General features: G+C 36.0%; 1 protein-coding gene across 2 annotated transcripts in view; it reads left to right on the forward strand.

Moving 5' to 3' along the window:
• Positions 1-13,756, forward strand: part of LOC140170046 (high affinity cGMP-specific 3',5'-cyclic phosphodiesterase 9A-like) — a 71,176-nt gene that overhangs the window by 24,705 nt on the left and 32,715 nt on the right. For both annotated transcript variants that reach the window (XM_072193362.1, XM_072193363.1), the window contains exons 4-5: positions 5,370-5,416; positions 12,386-12,443. In XM_072193362.1, coding sequence (XP_072049463.1) covers positions 5,370-5,416; positions 12,386-12,443 — 105 coding nt within the window. The remainder of the gene's footprint in view (positions 1-5,369; positions 5,417-12,385; positions 12,444-13,756) is intronic.

The raw sequence follows: 13,756 nt of genomic DNA on the forward strand, positions 1-13,756 counted from the left end.
CGAATCTACCACCTTTTCATCTTCTCCCAAACCCTAACAAAAGAAACAAGTAAATATAAGATGACGGACCCTAAGGGCACTAAGGATGCGAGTGACAAAATTAACACAATTTCATTTGAAATCAGGGTGAACCTGCACAATATTTTGTTTGTTTACCCAGGTTGGTCCGTGAGGGATGCATGCTGGCCCAGATAGCTTTGATATCAAACAAAGCAAGAAATGGAAGAAAATAACAAGGAAAAGGAGAAAAGAGAGAAGGCCACTCCCAAACACAATTGTACAATTTTACCCATAGCCCTTACTACGTGAGAAAGGAAATTGGAATTCCAATCTCAGGCCCCGATGCAAAAGCTATAACTTATGTTTTCGTCTTTTCGTCAGTTCCCACCAAGAAGAAATTATGCGGTTAAATTTTTGATTGACATCATTAATGCATAAATTGAATTTAATACTACTTCAGTTTTTAAAATTTATCCGTCACCATTTTGAGGTCATTGTACTATTCGACTGTTCACAATGCACTTCGGGAAGGCTATAATCAAACTATCAGTGTTAATATGTACTAGGTTTTTACTTACATAAAAGCCACAACGAGTTGACCTAGTACGTTGCTTAAGCGCTAATTGACTTTCTTACTGACATTGGGGAAAATTGTGCATTAGGTAATAACAAATTTGGAAATGTATTTGTGTTGTGGAAGTGTATAATAGCAATTTATACGAATACTTGGGAGAATAGAGGTGTAATAATAGCGATTTGTACGAGTACTTGGAGTACATGGGCCCCGGGGGGTCACTCCCATTGTGGCCTGTACACCATCCGCGATAATAAAAACGCGTAAAAAGGGTAGCTTTTCGTGTGTATCCACGATACGCACGTATCGTGTTTAGGGTGTCAAAAACATGAAAAATTGGGAAAAAAGGGTAGCCAAATTGCAATTGCTAATACGCGGAAATGAAATTAGGTAATGGAATTTGATGCAAGGAAAACAATCTCTGATTAGGGTATGAAAACAGGCGCGTGTTACCTGTTTAGGGTATCATTTTAGCCAAGGGTTAAATCCTTGTTTAGGGTGCTTTTCAAAAGTTGATTATCGCGGATGGTGTACAGGTCACAATGGGAGTGACCCCCGGTGCTGCGTGCAAAACCACATACCTTTGCAAAATATGATATTTTGCATATGCAAAACTACATACTTCGGCAAAATATGTAGTTTTGCATATGCAAAATATCATACTTTACGGTCACTATAAAAAAATACATGTTTTGCTGGGAAACCCCGTGTAGTTCGTGTTTGTGAATAAGGGCGCATGTCACAATGATTGGTAACTTTAAATTTTAAAAGGCAAAATATAGCGGATAGTGTATGTAACAAATAAATTAGCAATATCTGTATCTGTCTCCACAATCCTAAAGTATTAGCCCGGGAGTATTAGGCTACATATAATATAAATTATTCTTTGAAAGTAAAGAATATTATAATAGTGACCGTATCCATTCTGCCCCTAAAGCACATCGTCATCATCCCTATATCTTCGTATTAAAAATTGCCGTGATAGTACAGCGAATCCTCTCGTTTTTTAACAGCTACGCATAGGCCGAGCGACTCAGGCTAAGCATACCATGACTATCATATGAGATACCACAGCGTTTCTATATTCTACACATTATTACGATTTGTGCATGCTCTAGTACCCCATATGATGTTTCTATTACAAGAGAAAAAATTGTTTTCAGGTAAAACCAGGGTTTTGTTTCCAGTACACTCACTCGAAAAGCAGTACACTAATTAGCGGGGCCTTGCAGCTTGCTGTGGATATCTTTTACTGCATTTTTAACGTAAAAAAATTGAAATCCAATGTAAAAATTGAAATATATTTAATTTTGAGAATGACAATTATACTTTATAGGTATAAAGGAACGCGTTTAGCCCATTTAGTTAAGGTGGTATTGGATGCATTTTCTAGAAATTAGAAAATGCTTTGAGCATGTTTTAAACAGATTAATTGAGTAGGGTAAAGTACACTGATCAATATGCCTTTTGTTGGGAGCAAATCGGACATACGGTTTCCATAATACATCAATTTATATTTTCTTTGTATCCTATTGTTTTTGTCAATAATCAATATAGTTAATGAGCAAAAAGGACTGGAAAGGCTCATTAATATGTAATTTTTGCCAATATTGGCAAAAATTATATGTTAATGAGCTTCTCCAGTCATTTTAGCTCATTAACTTTATTGATTATTGATAAAAACAATAAGATACAAAGAAAATATAAATTGATATATTTTGAAAACCGTATGTCCGATTGACTCCAAACAAAAGGCATATTGATCAGTGTACTTTGCTCTACTCAATTAATCTGTTTAAGACATGCTTTGAGCACTTTTATAATGCCTCCATAACCACCTTAAGTTCCATGTGCACGTCCTATAACACAATGCATATGTAAACTTTCTTGATCTGTGTCAATAATAGAATATTGATTTCAACGGAGTATTGAGCTGTATGGAAAAAATATTCATAATACAGGGTGTTGACACTGTGTAAAGCCGTGACCTGCGGTTGTCTAAATTCTGAGGGATTTGCATGCTGGTCAGGTAGAAGATAAATATACAGAGTGATCTTCAGCTTCTCCGTGTTTGGTCAGACCTATCGTATAGGCGTAGGCTGCATGGGGTGTATCCTGCATAAATTAGTGTTCTTGTTCAAACCTGAGACTAATATACCTCAGGCTCAAACACATGTTTCACACGTAAGTGTACGCTGCATGACTGTATGTTTCTGTTTTCAGGGATGATTATCCTAATGTCTAATAAATGACAAGGGACAGTAATTTGGTACTATGCACCCTTACAACATACATCGCGCGGTGTTTCTTTTTGCAAAATCAAAGTTATGCAAAACATGATATTTTGTAAGTATGTAGAAATGAATGCTATACCGGGACATGGGCGTAATAATGTCAACTTATAGAATAGTTTAAGATGACTATATTGACGCCCTCTGTTGGTCAACGTTACATTAAGGTTACTCTTACTTTCTTGCCCTGCGGGGCTATTATATATTGGGATTGTTTGCAAGTCTCACTATGGAAGTCTTCAGCCTCAGCCCTGCTGGGCTTGTGGCCTTGATGTTTTTTCTTGATACTTGGCCCCTAGCTCGCCAGGGCTTAAAAATCTCAAAGCCGTAAGCCCGGTAGTGCTGAGGCCAGAGATTTCCATAGTGATGACTTGCAACTAATCCAATATATAATAGCCCTAGTCAGGTTTCATCATTCGGTATTAAGTCCTAATCTGGACTTGATATCAAACTGGGTTTGTTTGTTTTTTCAAACGGGTTTTTCAAAGTTAGAGTCCAGAAAAGGACCCGCAGTCGCCACCCTCAAGATTGAAACCTAGTCAGGTTTCCTTATTCGGTATCAGGTCCTAGTTTGGACTTGATATCAAATCCGAGTTCAAGAGAGGACTCACAGTCTTAATCATAAATAAGGTTAAAATAGTATTTTTAACCATAATACTAAACGGCTTTTTTCAGAGCCACCAAATTTCTATAAAAGAGACAGAAAAGGTTTAGATATTCAAAGTTTTGAGTATTATAAACCGAAAAGTATAACTTTGGATATGTATAGATATTTCTTTTCTGAAACCAAGTTCTGGTTTCACTATATAGGCTAATGATAATGCTAACCACTCGCACCTGTAAGATTAGAATCTTTGAAAAGAGCGGTATTGTATTCAATCTATGATTGCAGACATACGCAGGTGATAAGTGCAACCTGTTTGTAGTGCAGGACGATCTATTCAAAAATTGTATTCATCTATTGCTATGATAGTTAATCTGATTATTACATAACTTCGACAGCGTATTGTCCAATTTATCAATAGGATTTGGCTTGAGATAGAACTCCGTTTGTTGCGTTGTAAAAAGCGAGAGCAATCGCTCGTCGCTCAGCGATGGAGTCGGGGCCTATAAATTCAGCTTCTCAAGGCAAGGTGTCAATAGGATTTGGCTATGTTAGTGGCAATTGGAAAGACAACTCTATAGTATACTTCATCGCTGATTGGTCGGCCAATGAGATAGAACTCCTTTTATTTTGTTCCGTTTTAAAAAGCGACAGAGGGGAGTATAGTGGGGCTTATAAATTCAGCTTATTTTGTTAATTGGCACTTGACGGTGTGATTATAATTCTAGGTGATTCACTGATTCGCTGCAGGGCGTATTCCTATTGGTTAATTTCACGCCTGTACTAAATAATTATTTACCTGCTTTAGTATTGGGTTTGGTTTTGGTCACGTGGTTTTCTATTATCCTTCCTAAGCTCTTGAGTGACGTAATTATCGATGTCTTTGTTTGTACCCTTTGTCAGAAACTTAAAATTTGTAGCAAGAAGTTTCGGTTTTCATTTCATTTCCTGTGAACAACATAGTCGCTTGGTTTGAAGTTACCCGATCTAAGGATACAAAGAAATGTTTAGTGCAATATTCACGAGCAGAGAAATCGAGCATGTGAATCTACATTTAAAAGCGTGCTTTAGAAAATTCAATAAGCCTGGGATATTTTGATCGTGAAAAGATATAGACGTAGCCCATGGAAATATTCGTACTTGATATTACAAAAGGAGTGACTCGAATGATATAAACATCACCTATTCAATCATTCATGTGCAGGATGATCGATAGAAAGCTGTATGACTTCCAATATAGGCTTTTATTTTGACCTTCATTCAAGTCATTTATTACTCGAAAGAAATGAGAAGCGAGAGAGAGGGGAGAAACAGATGGGAGAGAGCATTGGAAGTGGAATGGGAAGGAGAGGGAGAGGAGAACTCGAGAGTGGAGTGGAATAGTGTGTTGGGGAGAGGAGATATCGAATGTATAGGGGCGAGGGAGGAGGATCCACTGGGGAGAGGGAAGAGGATGTTATATATAGGTGGGGAGTGGAGAGCCTAGGTAAACTGTATGGATTGTGCTTACCGGGGACAATAAACTAAATCATAACCAATCATCTCCATCATCATGCATCGTTTATGTTTCATACAAACAAACAAAGAAACAAAAGTTTTTATGACGCTCATATTTCCAGCACCCATGGCACAGTCCTGTTACCGTCCACATGTGATTGATATCCGATCCATATTTTCATTCAATATAAACACAACCGGATATATGTCCGATATTTGCTTAGCACAATCATGACAACAGTTCGAATAAACATGATAAAGCTATTATATACTTAAGGTCTTCTCTACACTCAAGTTTTAATTTATTACTCTATCACTATCACTATCAGTAAACGTGGAATTGAAGAAAGAAGGTTTACTTGTTTTTTACTTACCCGTTTTTAACGTGTCTTTTCGTTTTCAGAAACCCTTATAAGGTACACGCCCATGACCAACAACGCAATGCTCAGGGTAAGTACAAGGTGTCCCAAAAAAGTTTACATGTAGAAAATTAACCGCATTTGGCAATGGTACAACGAAACAACTGTAACGTTTTGAGATATTATTTATTTATCCTGCCAACTCCGTAACTTCACTTTAGAGCGCAAGATGACAGGGGTGAGTGACCAACCATCAAAATATCGTACAACGAAAGTTGAACACGAGCACATCTTTCTTTTCATATTTTGTCCTATTTTAATGTTTCTCTTTAATTTGTGAACTGAAGGTGCATCATTTGAAAACTTTGACTTTTTGTACTGAAGGTATAGGCTAATTTTATTTGGCCCAAAAGACCTAAAATGCGTACCGGCCTGATAAAGATAAACACAACAAAATATGTTAAAATAACGCGGGGCTAGTGCCAGTGTTATCCGTTGCTTCTTCAATTAGGCATTATTAACATGATTAACCTACCTCTATATCGTGCAGAGGCGGAGAAAGTCATCCAAATTACGATCATTTATTTAATTCATTCTTGCAATATCTATAATAAATTACTGAGTTTGGCGACTTTGTAAGGCTAAAAACTTCTACGTTTTACATTATTTCGGAAAACGGATTTTTGCGTTGCGTAGAGTAAAGTTGTCCGCACCCCAATAAAACGTCCAATTTTGTTTTTGTTTATGTTAAGGGTGTCAAATTATGTTAATTAGTTTCAAAGGCACTAGCAAGCAACCTGCGAGCTAAGCACTGAGTAAAGGCCCGGTCACACTATGACGGACAATAAGCAACGAAAGGTGACGAACGTGAAAATCACAAAATGTTGACGGCAAAGCGACGACAAAAAGAGGAAAAACAAGATTCGGTGAAGAGTGGGAACGACCTTTAGCGACAACACGACGGCAATCAATAATAATCAAAAATATTAATATCGATATCAATAATAACCAAAAATATTACACATATCAATAATATTCAAAAATATTACACATATCAATAATAATCAAAACTATTAATATCTTTATCAATAATAATCAAAAATATTACCATCAATATCAATAATAATCAAAAATATTACACATATCAATAATAATATAAAAAAACCAATATAAATATCAATAATAATCAAAAATAGCAAAATCAATATAAATAATAATCTAAACTTTTAATATCTATATCAATAATAATCAAAAATATTAACATCAATATCAATAATAATAAATTCAAAATTGCAATTCGCAGCTTAACATCGCTTGCCGTTCACCCCTATTCGTCATAGTGTGACCGGGCCTTAAACACTGAGTAAACAGTCACAATACACTACAATACAGTCATGCTGTTTAACATGAACACCCGCAAATCCTATGTCTGATCTGATCAATGCTGAGATTGGGTCACTCATACCATTACACAGGAGAATCTGACTTGAGTAATTAACATGCATTGTTTATTCAACTAATTTGTCAACATTATCATGCCAGTGTTCAAACTAGAACCTATTGTCAACAGTTAAATGTTTGTTTATTGAATTAGGAGTCTCCAAATCACCCAAATTAAACAGGGTTGCCAAACTGTGATTTAGTAACCCAAATGGGTGACTTTTGAAGATTCCCCCAACTTTTGACAATTTCCTGTCCCATAGAGACAGATGGTTAAGAAAAATGGGTGACTTTTTTAATAGCAATGCAGGTACAAGTCTGGTAAGCATGGTAAGGCTCACCGTAACTCACAGGTTAGGAGCATAATCAGTGTCTGTGCAAAATACTTTGCCAATGTTGAAAGTAAGTGTTCTACAAAATTGTATTTATTTTGATTATTCCGAGACTGCACCTCAAATTGCCCTGCACCAGGTGAAACTAAATTAACATCTATTGTTTATTCAACCAATTTGTCAACATGGTCACTGAACTTACCAATTCGAAAAATTCAGTAATTTATTATAGATACCTTAAAGGAGTATTTCGTGATCCTAGCATCCTCTATTTATGTCATTTTTCATTAGATATCCACGAAAAAACCTATTCCCAAAATTTCAGTTGATTCCGATTTTGCGTTCGCGAGTTATGCATGATTATGTGTATTACACTGCTCCATAGACAATGCGTTGTAATTTCGTTCTGGTGCACCAGAACGAAATTCAAATTTCACGATATCTTTGCTAAATGAATTAATCTGCAAGAAATATTTTGTACATAAACATTATGTAGCAAGAGGTTTCCAGTGATGTAAAAATCTCAACTTTTTTTGAGAAAAGTGGGGGGATGAGGCTGTGGATCACGAAATGCCCTTTTAAGCAATCACAATATTATATAATACCAGGGATTGTGTATGAACACCTAATTAGTCACACATCAATAATGTCAACATTTACTGAGGTCATGATCCAATTGCCTATTTGCATGCCTTATCAAACCACTGAATTTTACCATGCTATGTTATGAAACAGAGTGTAAGGATATGTGAATAAAATTGTTTCATCTGCACAGTGGTGTAGCCAGGACTTTTTCAGAGAGAGAGGGGGAGAAGGCAAATTTCATGGGGGGGGGGGGCAAATTGTCACAAATGGGCTAAAAAGTAAAAGGTACAACAAAATTTATCCAAAATGGGCTAACAAATAAAAAGTACAACAAAATGCATACAAATGCATACAAATCTTAAATATCCGTAGCCAGCATACCATAGGGGCCCAAGAGGGAAGTAAATAAAATTGTGTTCATCTGCTCAGTGATGTAGCCAGGACTTTTGCAGGGGGCAGCAAGGTACATTTCAAGGTTGGGGATGGACAAACTTGGACGAAAATGGTAACAAATGGGCTAAAAGGTACAACAAATTTGTCCAAAATGGGCAAAAAATTAATGTATTTACAAATGCATAACAATTTTAAATATCAGGGGCCGGGGGCCCAGCATCCCACAGGGCAAGACTTCTCACGGTGGATATGATATGGTGGCAAGAAGACTTCCATCATGATCTAATTGCAATTTCAAGCCATTGATTTATATGGAAAAGATACTAAATATTATATTTCTAAATGATAATCTCCTCTCATACCATTAATCACATTAAATAAAACATTTACATGTACAAAAAATATACAAAATTTACCAACCGCGAAAGACTCTGACCGCGAAAGACGGGTGACCGCTAGTGTTTTATAGTTTTCAAAGGCCAGCTTACGAATGACAGCTAAGATCGGAAAGTCAACAAGTACTGAAAGCGATATTTAATTAAGCAAATGTTGTGCAAACTAGTTTCTGATCGACGCATTTTAACAGATCAAGTATGTTGACACTGACGTTATGATGATATTTGCGTTGATGATATTGCGATTTGATCACTCTGATTGATAAAGGGTTAGTGAGGGTTTGTGTTTAAAGTTTAGGCTAAGATGAAAAGAAGTGCATCACTGAAACGCATAATGCTACACAATTGGTTTTGATAACTTAAACTATCATTTTAACAACAATTTATTTGATATACAGTAGAATATTTCTCTGCTAAACTAATCTTTGCTGGATTGTTACTCGTTTGAGAGCTTGTTATTATATTTAATCATGAACAATATTTTACAATGGCATCATGTCATTTGGCTGTCCCATGTGTGGAATCAAATGACCAGGTGAATAGAGATGAATGTCCCAAACGTCCTGCAGAAAACTGCTTAAAAGTGACCTGACTCAGCACAAAATCTACGCACTAATTAACCTTAAAGTTTCCATGGTTGCAGTGATCTTATAGCGACCGAGGATTACCTTTGCTGTATCACATCATGGCCTTGGATTCTATTAACCTTTAAGTTCCTGTGATGCCAATGATCTTTTAGAGACAGAACGAAATAGTGTTTGTTATTGAGAAAGCAACTACTAGCACATTATTATGTGAATTTTGAATTCATTGCACGAGTAGGCATGGAACCATTCATATGCCAAATACCCATTGCTAGACATGTCAGATCACCGGCTGACACCTGTTACTTTTTAGGTAGCCTGTCATAAATTGAGGTACATGTTAATTAGGTAGCCTGTCCTACGGTACATACTTGTTAGCCTACCTGTCATATATTAGATACGTGCTGACACACGTTGTTACCACTCTATTCCTATGTCATATATTAGATACGTGCTGACACACGTTGTTACCACTCTATTCCTATGTCATATATTAGATACGTGCTGACACACGTTGTTACCACTCTATTCCTATGTCATATATTAGATACGTGCTGACACACGTTGTTACCACTCTATTCCTATGTCATATATTAGATACGTGCTGACACACGTTGTTATCACTCTATTCCTATGTCATATATTAGATACGTGCTGACACACGTTGTTACCACTCTATTCCTATGTCATGTATTAGATACGTGCTGACACACGTTGTTACCACTCTATTCCTATGTCATGTATTAGATACGTGCTGACACACGTTGTTAGCACTCTATTCCTATGTCATATATTAGATACGTGCTGACACACGTTGTTACCACTCTATTCCTATGTCATATATTAGATACGTGCTGACACACGTTGTTACCACTCTATTCCTATGTCATGTATTAGATACGTGCTGACACACGTTGTTACCACTCTATTCCTATGTCATATATTAGATACGTGCTGACACACGTTGTTACCACTCTATTCCTATGTCATATATTAGATACGTGCTGACACACGTTGTTACCACTCTATTCCTATGTCATATATTAGATACGTGCTGACACACGTTGTTACCACTCTATTCCTATGTCATTAGATACGTGCTGACACCTGTTGTTACCACTCTATTCCTATGTCATATATTAGATACGTGCTGACACACGTTGTTACCACTCTATTCCTATGTCATATATTAGATACGTGCTGACACACGTTGTTACCACTCTATTCCTATGTCATATATTAGATACGTGCTGACACACGTTGTTACCACTCTATTCCTATGTCATATATTAGATACGTGCTGACACACGTTGTTATCACTCTATTCCTATGTCATATATTAGATACGTGCTGACACACGTTGTTACCACTCTATTCCTATGTCATATATTAGATACGTGCTGACACACGTTGTTACCACTCTATTCCTATGTCATATATTAGATACGTGCTGACACCTGTTGTTACCACTCTATTCCTATGTCATATATTAGATACGTGCTGACACACGTTGTTACCACTCTATTCCTATGTCATATATTAGATACGTGCTGACACCTGTTGTTACCACTCTATTCCTATGTCATATATTAGATACGTGCTGACACCTGTTGTTACCACTCTATTCCTATGTCATATATTAGATACGTGCTGACACACGTTGTTACCACTCTATTCCTATGTCATATATTAGATACGTGCTGACACACGTTGTTATCACTCTATTCCTATGTCATATATTAGATACGTGCTGACACCTGTTGTTACCACTCTATTCCTATTTCATATATTAGATACGTGCTGACACACGTTGTTACCACTCTATTCCTATGTCATGCATTTTAAATCAACCAACACTTCGTCAATTTCGTAAATATAAATCAAAACAACTTTAGCTTATTCGGAGATAATATTCCATATTCATAGTTAAATGCCAAGGAAGATGTACCTAAGAATCACTAATAATATTTACATAGATACAGTTTACTGCTCCCTTACAATCGATGATTAAATGACAGCTGTGGTGGAAAATGTCGCCAATATGAGCAGGAATGATGGCCCACAATGATATGAAGAAATTTGATGATGTATTTGATTGCTTTCCTACAATTGAAACCTTGAAAGTTTGTAGGATGAGCATGATGAGGGTGAATACGGGCTGAACCTGACTGTCCAGGCAAATCAGTCGGTCACTAGATTCAGGGTTTTTTTTTTCAATAATTTTTTTCAAAGACATGAAAATTAAATTTACGAATAAAAAAAACCCACTCAAGTCAGGGATTGATTTAGTGATTACAATATTGCCATTAAATATCGGCAGTCGTTAGTCTCATGCAATTATCTACAAAATCAAATTTTGCCGTCTCATGCAAGAAAATGCCATTAATAGCACGAGATTTACTCTTCACGAAAATACGTCACAGTTGTCATGGTTTTTGTTTTATAAAAAAGGACTGAATGCAAAAATATTATAGTTAATATATACACATAAGTGTTAATTCTACATCTCGACAAATCAGTAAATGCTAACGTTTCCTTATAATTTCACATGTGCATCAATTTTATCTGTGGTGTGTTGTTTCTTTAATCAATGTGTTAACCATCGTCTAACTTGGGCTTTTTATAACACGTCTAACGAATGGTGGTAGTTGCAAACGCCTCTGCATTTTCGCTATAAAACGTCCGATGTCCATGATTGTGGTACCACCCCGGGGTACCACTGGATTGGTATGGGTCTCCTCGTTTCGTTCATACCACAACAATACAAACATCCCCAGATTTACGTCACAATAACGTCATTATGTTAGTCAAAGGTGGCAACAAAAAATTTAATTCAGCCAAATGTAAAAACTTATTTATCATGTTTATTCATTATTAATTATTGTTGGAAATGATAATTATGGAAATTAGAAAACCAACTTTTATACCATTATAGGTACGTCTATGTTTCATACCCATAATATGAAATATCTTGCAAAATTGACGATGAGGTGTACATTTTAGACAGCATACCTATCCCGGCTAAAGTGGTATGGTCAACATATTATGCGCTTAAATGAGCGCAAAAGGATGGTGGTCCAATTACACGAGCCGTTTGGCGGTTTGTTTGTACGTCGACAGGGATATCCGACGGGTGCATCTACATTTAAAATGTAAAAATGTCAAGAAATTTAATAATAATAATAATAATAATAATAATAATAATAATAATAACAATAATAATAATAATAATAATAATAATAATAATAAGGATGGGGACCCGGATGGTGATAATAAGTAGTTAGTACTCAATCAATAAACAAATGTTCATAATCAGTTCTCTTTTTGACAGGATCCAATGACGAGTTCTTACAAGGTGTTATGACGCAAGTGGCAGAACAATTCAACAAGTAAGTAATTGCTACATTCATTCCCTCCCTCTTGTTTATCATCATCTTCTCCTTCATTCACATCTTATTCTTAACCTTCAGTGTTTGTGGCTGGTATTGTATTTTTCGCATGTTAATTGCATTGACATTTGTCAGGTTTGCTCAAAAGTAATTCATATTATTGAAAACAAAGATTGGTAACATCTATTTTACATTTTCAAATGGATAAACATCAGTTAATTAGCCTACGTTGTGAATTATACGTAGGTTTCATTTTTGTTGTATGGTTTCAATTTAATGAGGACAACAATTAAAGATGCGTCTTTAATTAGCACAAATTAATGTCACATTGGATCACACCATTTCAATGCCGTATATGATATATCTCTGGAACAAACAAACAAACATGCAGGTTAAGGGAAAACAACTTTGTTAATTAGGAAAACTTAAACAGTAAGAGCAAGCGTATTTATGAATACACATTTATAAATACGCATGTGACCCATAGGCGCCGCCATACCAAGACTACCAACTGTAATCAAATCCTCACGCGGGGCGCCGCCTTACCAAGACTACCAACTGTAAACATATCCTCATTTATCACTATACAGAAAGGGTAGGAACTATTTCATAAAAGTTTTTCATAACTTAGATATATCTTTACAGAAAAGGATAGGAGCTTTTTAGACAACTTTTTAGTTTTAGACAACATAAATAGCAAAAGAATTATACATTGGAGGTTTGCCGACTAGGAAAAATATCAACGGAAACGTTTACAATAATATCACAAAGTTGAAAAACATACAAATTTTGCTGCACTATATGGTCTCTCTGACCGCCTGTTCAGGAAAACCACCCACCATGCCGAAGGTTACTTACAAACATCCTGCGTACAAGCTGTTATCAGATCCGTAAATACTGCTAGATTTTTACTCTAATCCTAATCTAACATGCCCTAAATCCTAACTTTAAACGTTTTCGGACTAAATTCGTGTAAATCCTATCACGAACCTGCCGTTTTTCCTCACCAAGTCAGCATTGAGATAACGAAATGGTGAAATTTTCCAATAATTTTATATATTTTGAAAGTTTATCCCTTTAATTGACATTGACAAAATAATTAAATAAGGTCGGAATGTCAATCAAATTGATGGTTTGATTCATCGAGTTCAAATAAAGGAAAGAGTTCGAGGTCAGTAATCGCTGCAGTGTATAAATTAGTAGTCACGTTTTACCATAGCATTTTAAACCGATGATTATATTCCCCAGGAACTCATTTCAAAGAAGATTTATTTTGTATTGACAACGCCACACTGTTGCCACACAGTTGTTCA

Source organism: Amphiura filiformis, chromosome 14 (assembly GCF_039555335.1).
Source record: "Amphiura filiformis chromosome 14, Afil_fr2py, whole genome shotgun sequence".
In the NCBI taxonomy this organism is placed as follows: domain Eukaryota; kingdom Metazoa; phylum Echinodermata; class Ophiuroidea; order Amphilepidida; family Amphiuridae; genus Amphiura; species Amphiura filiformis.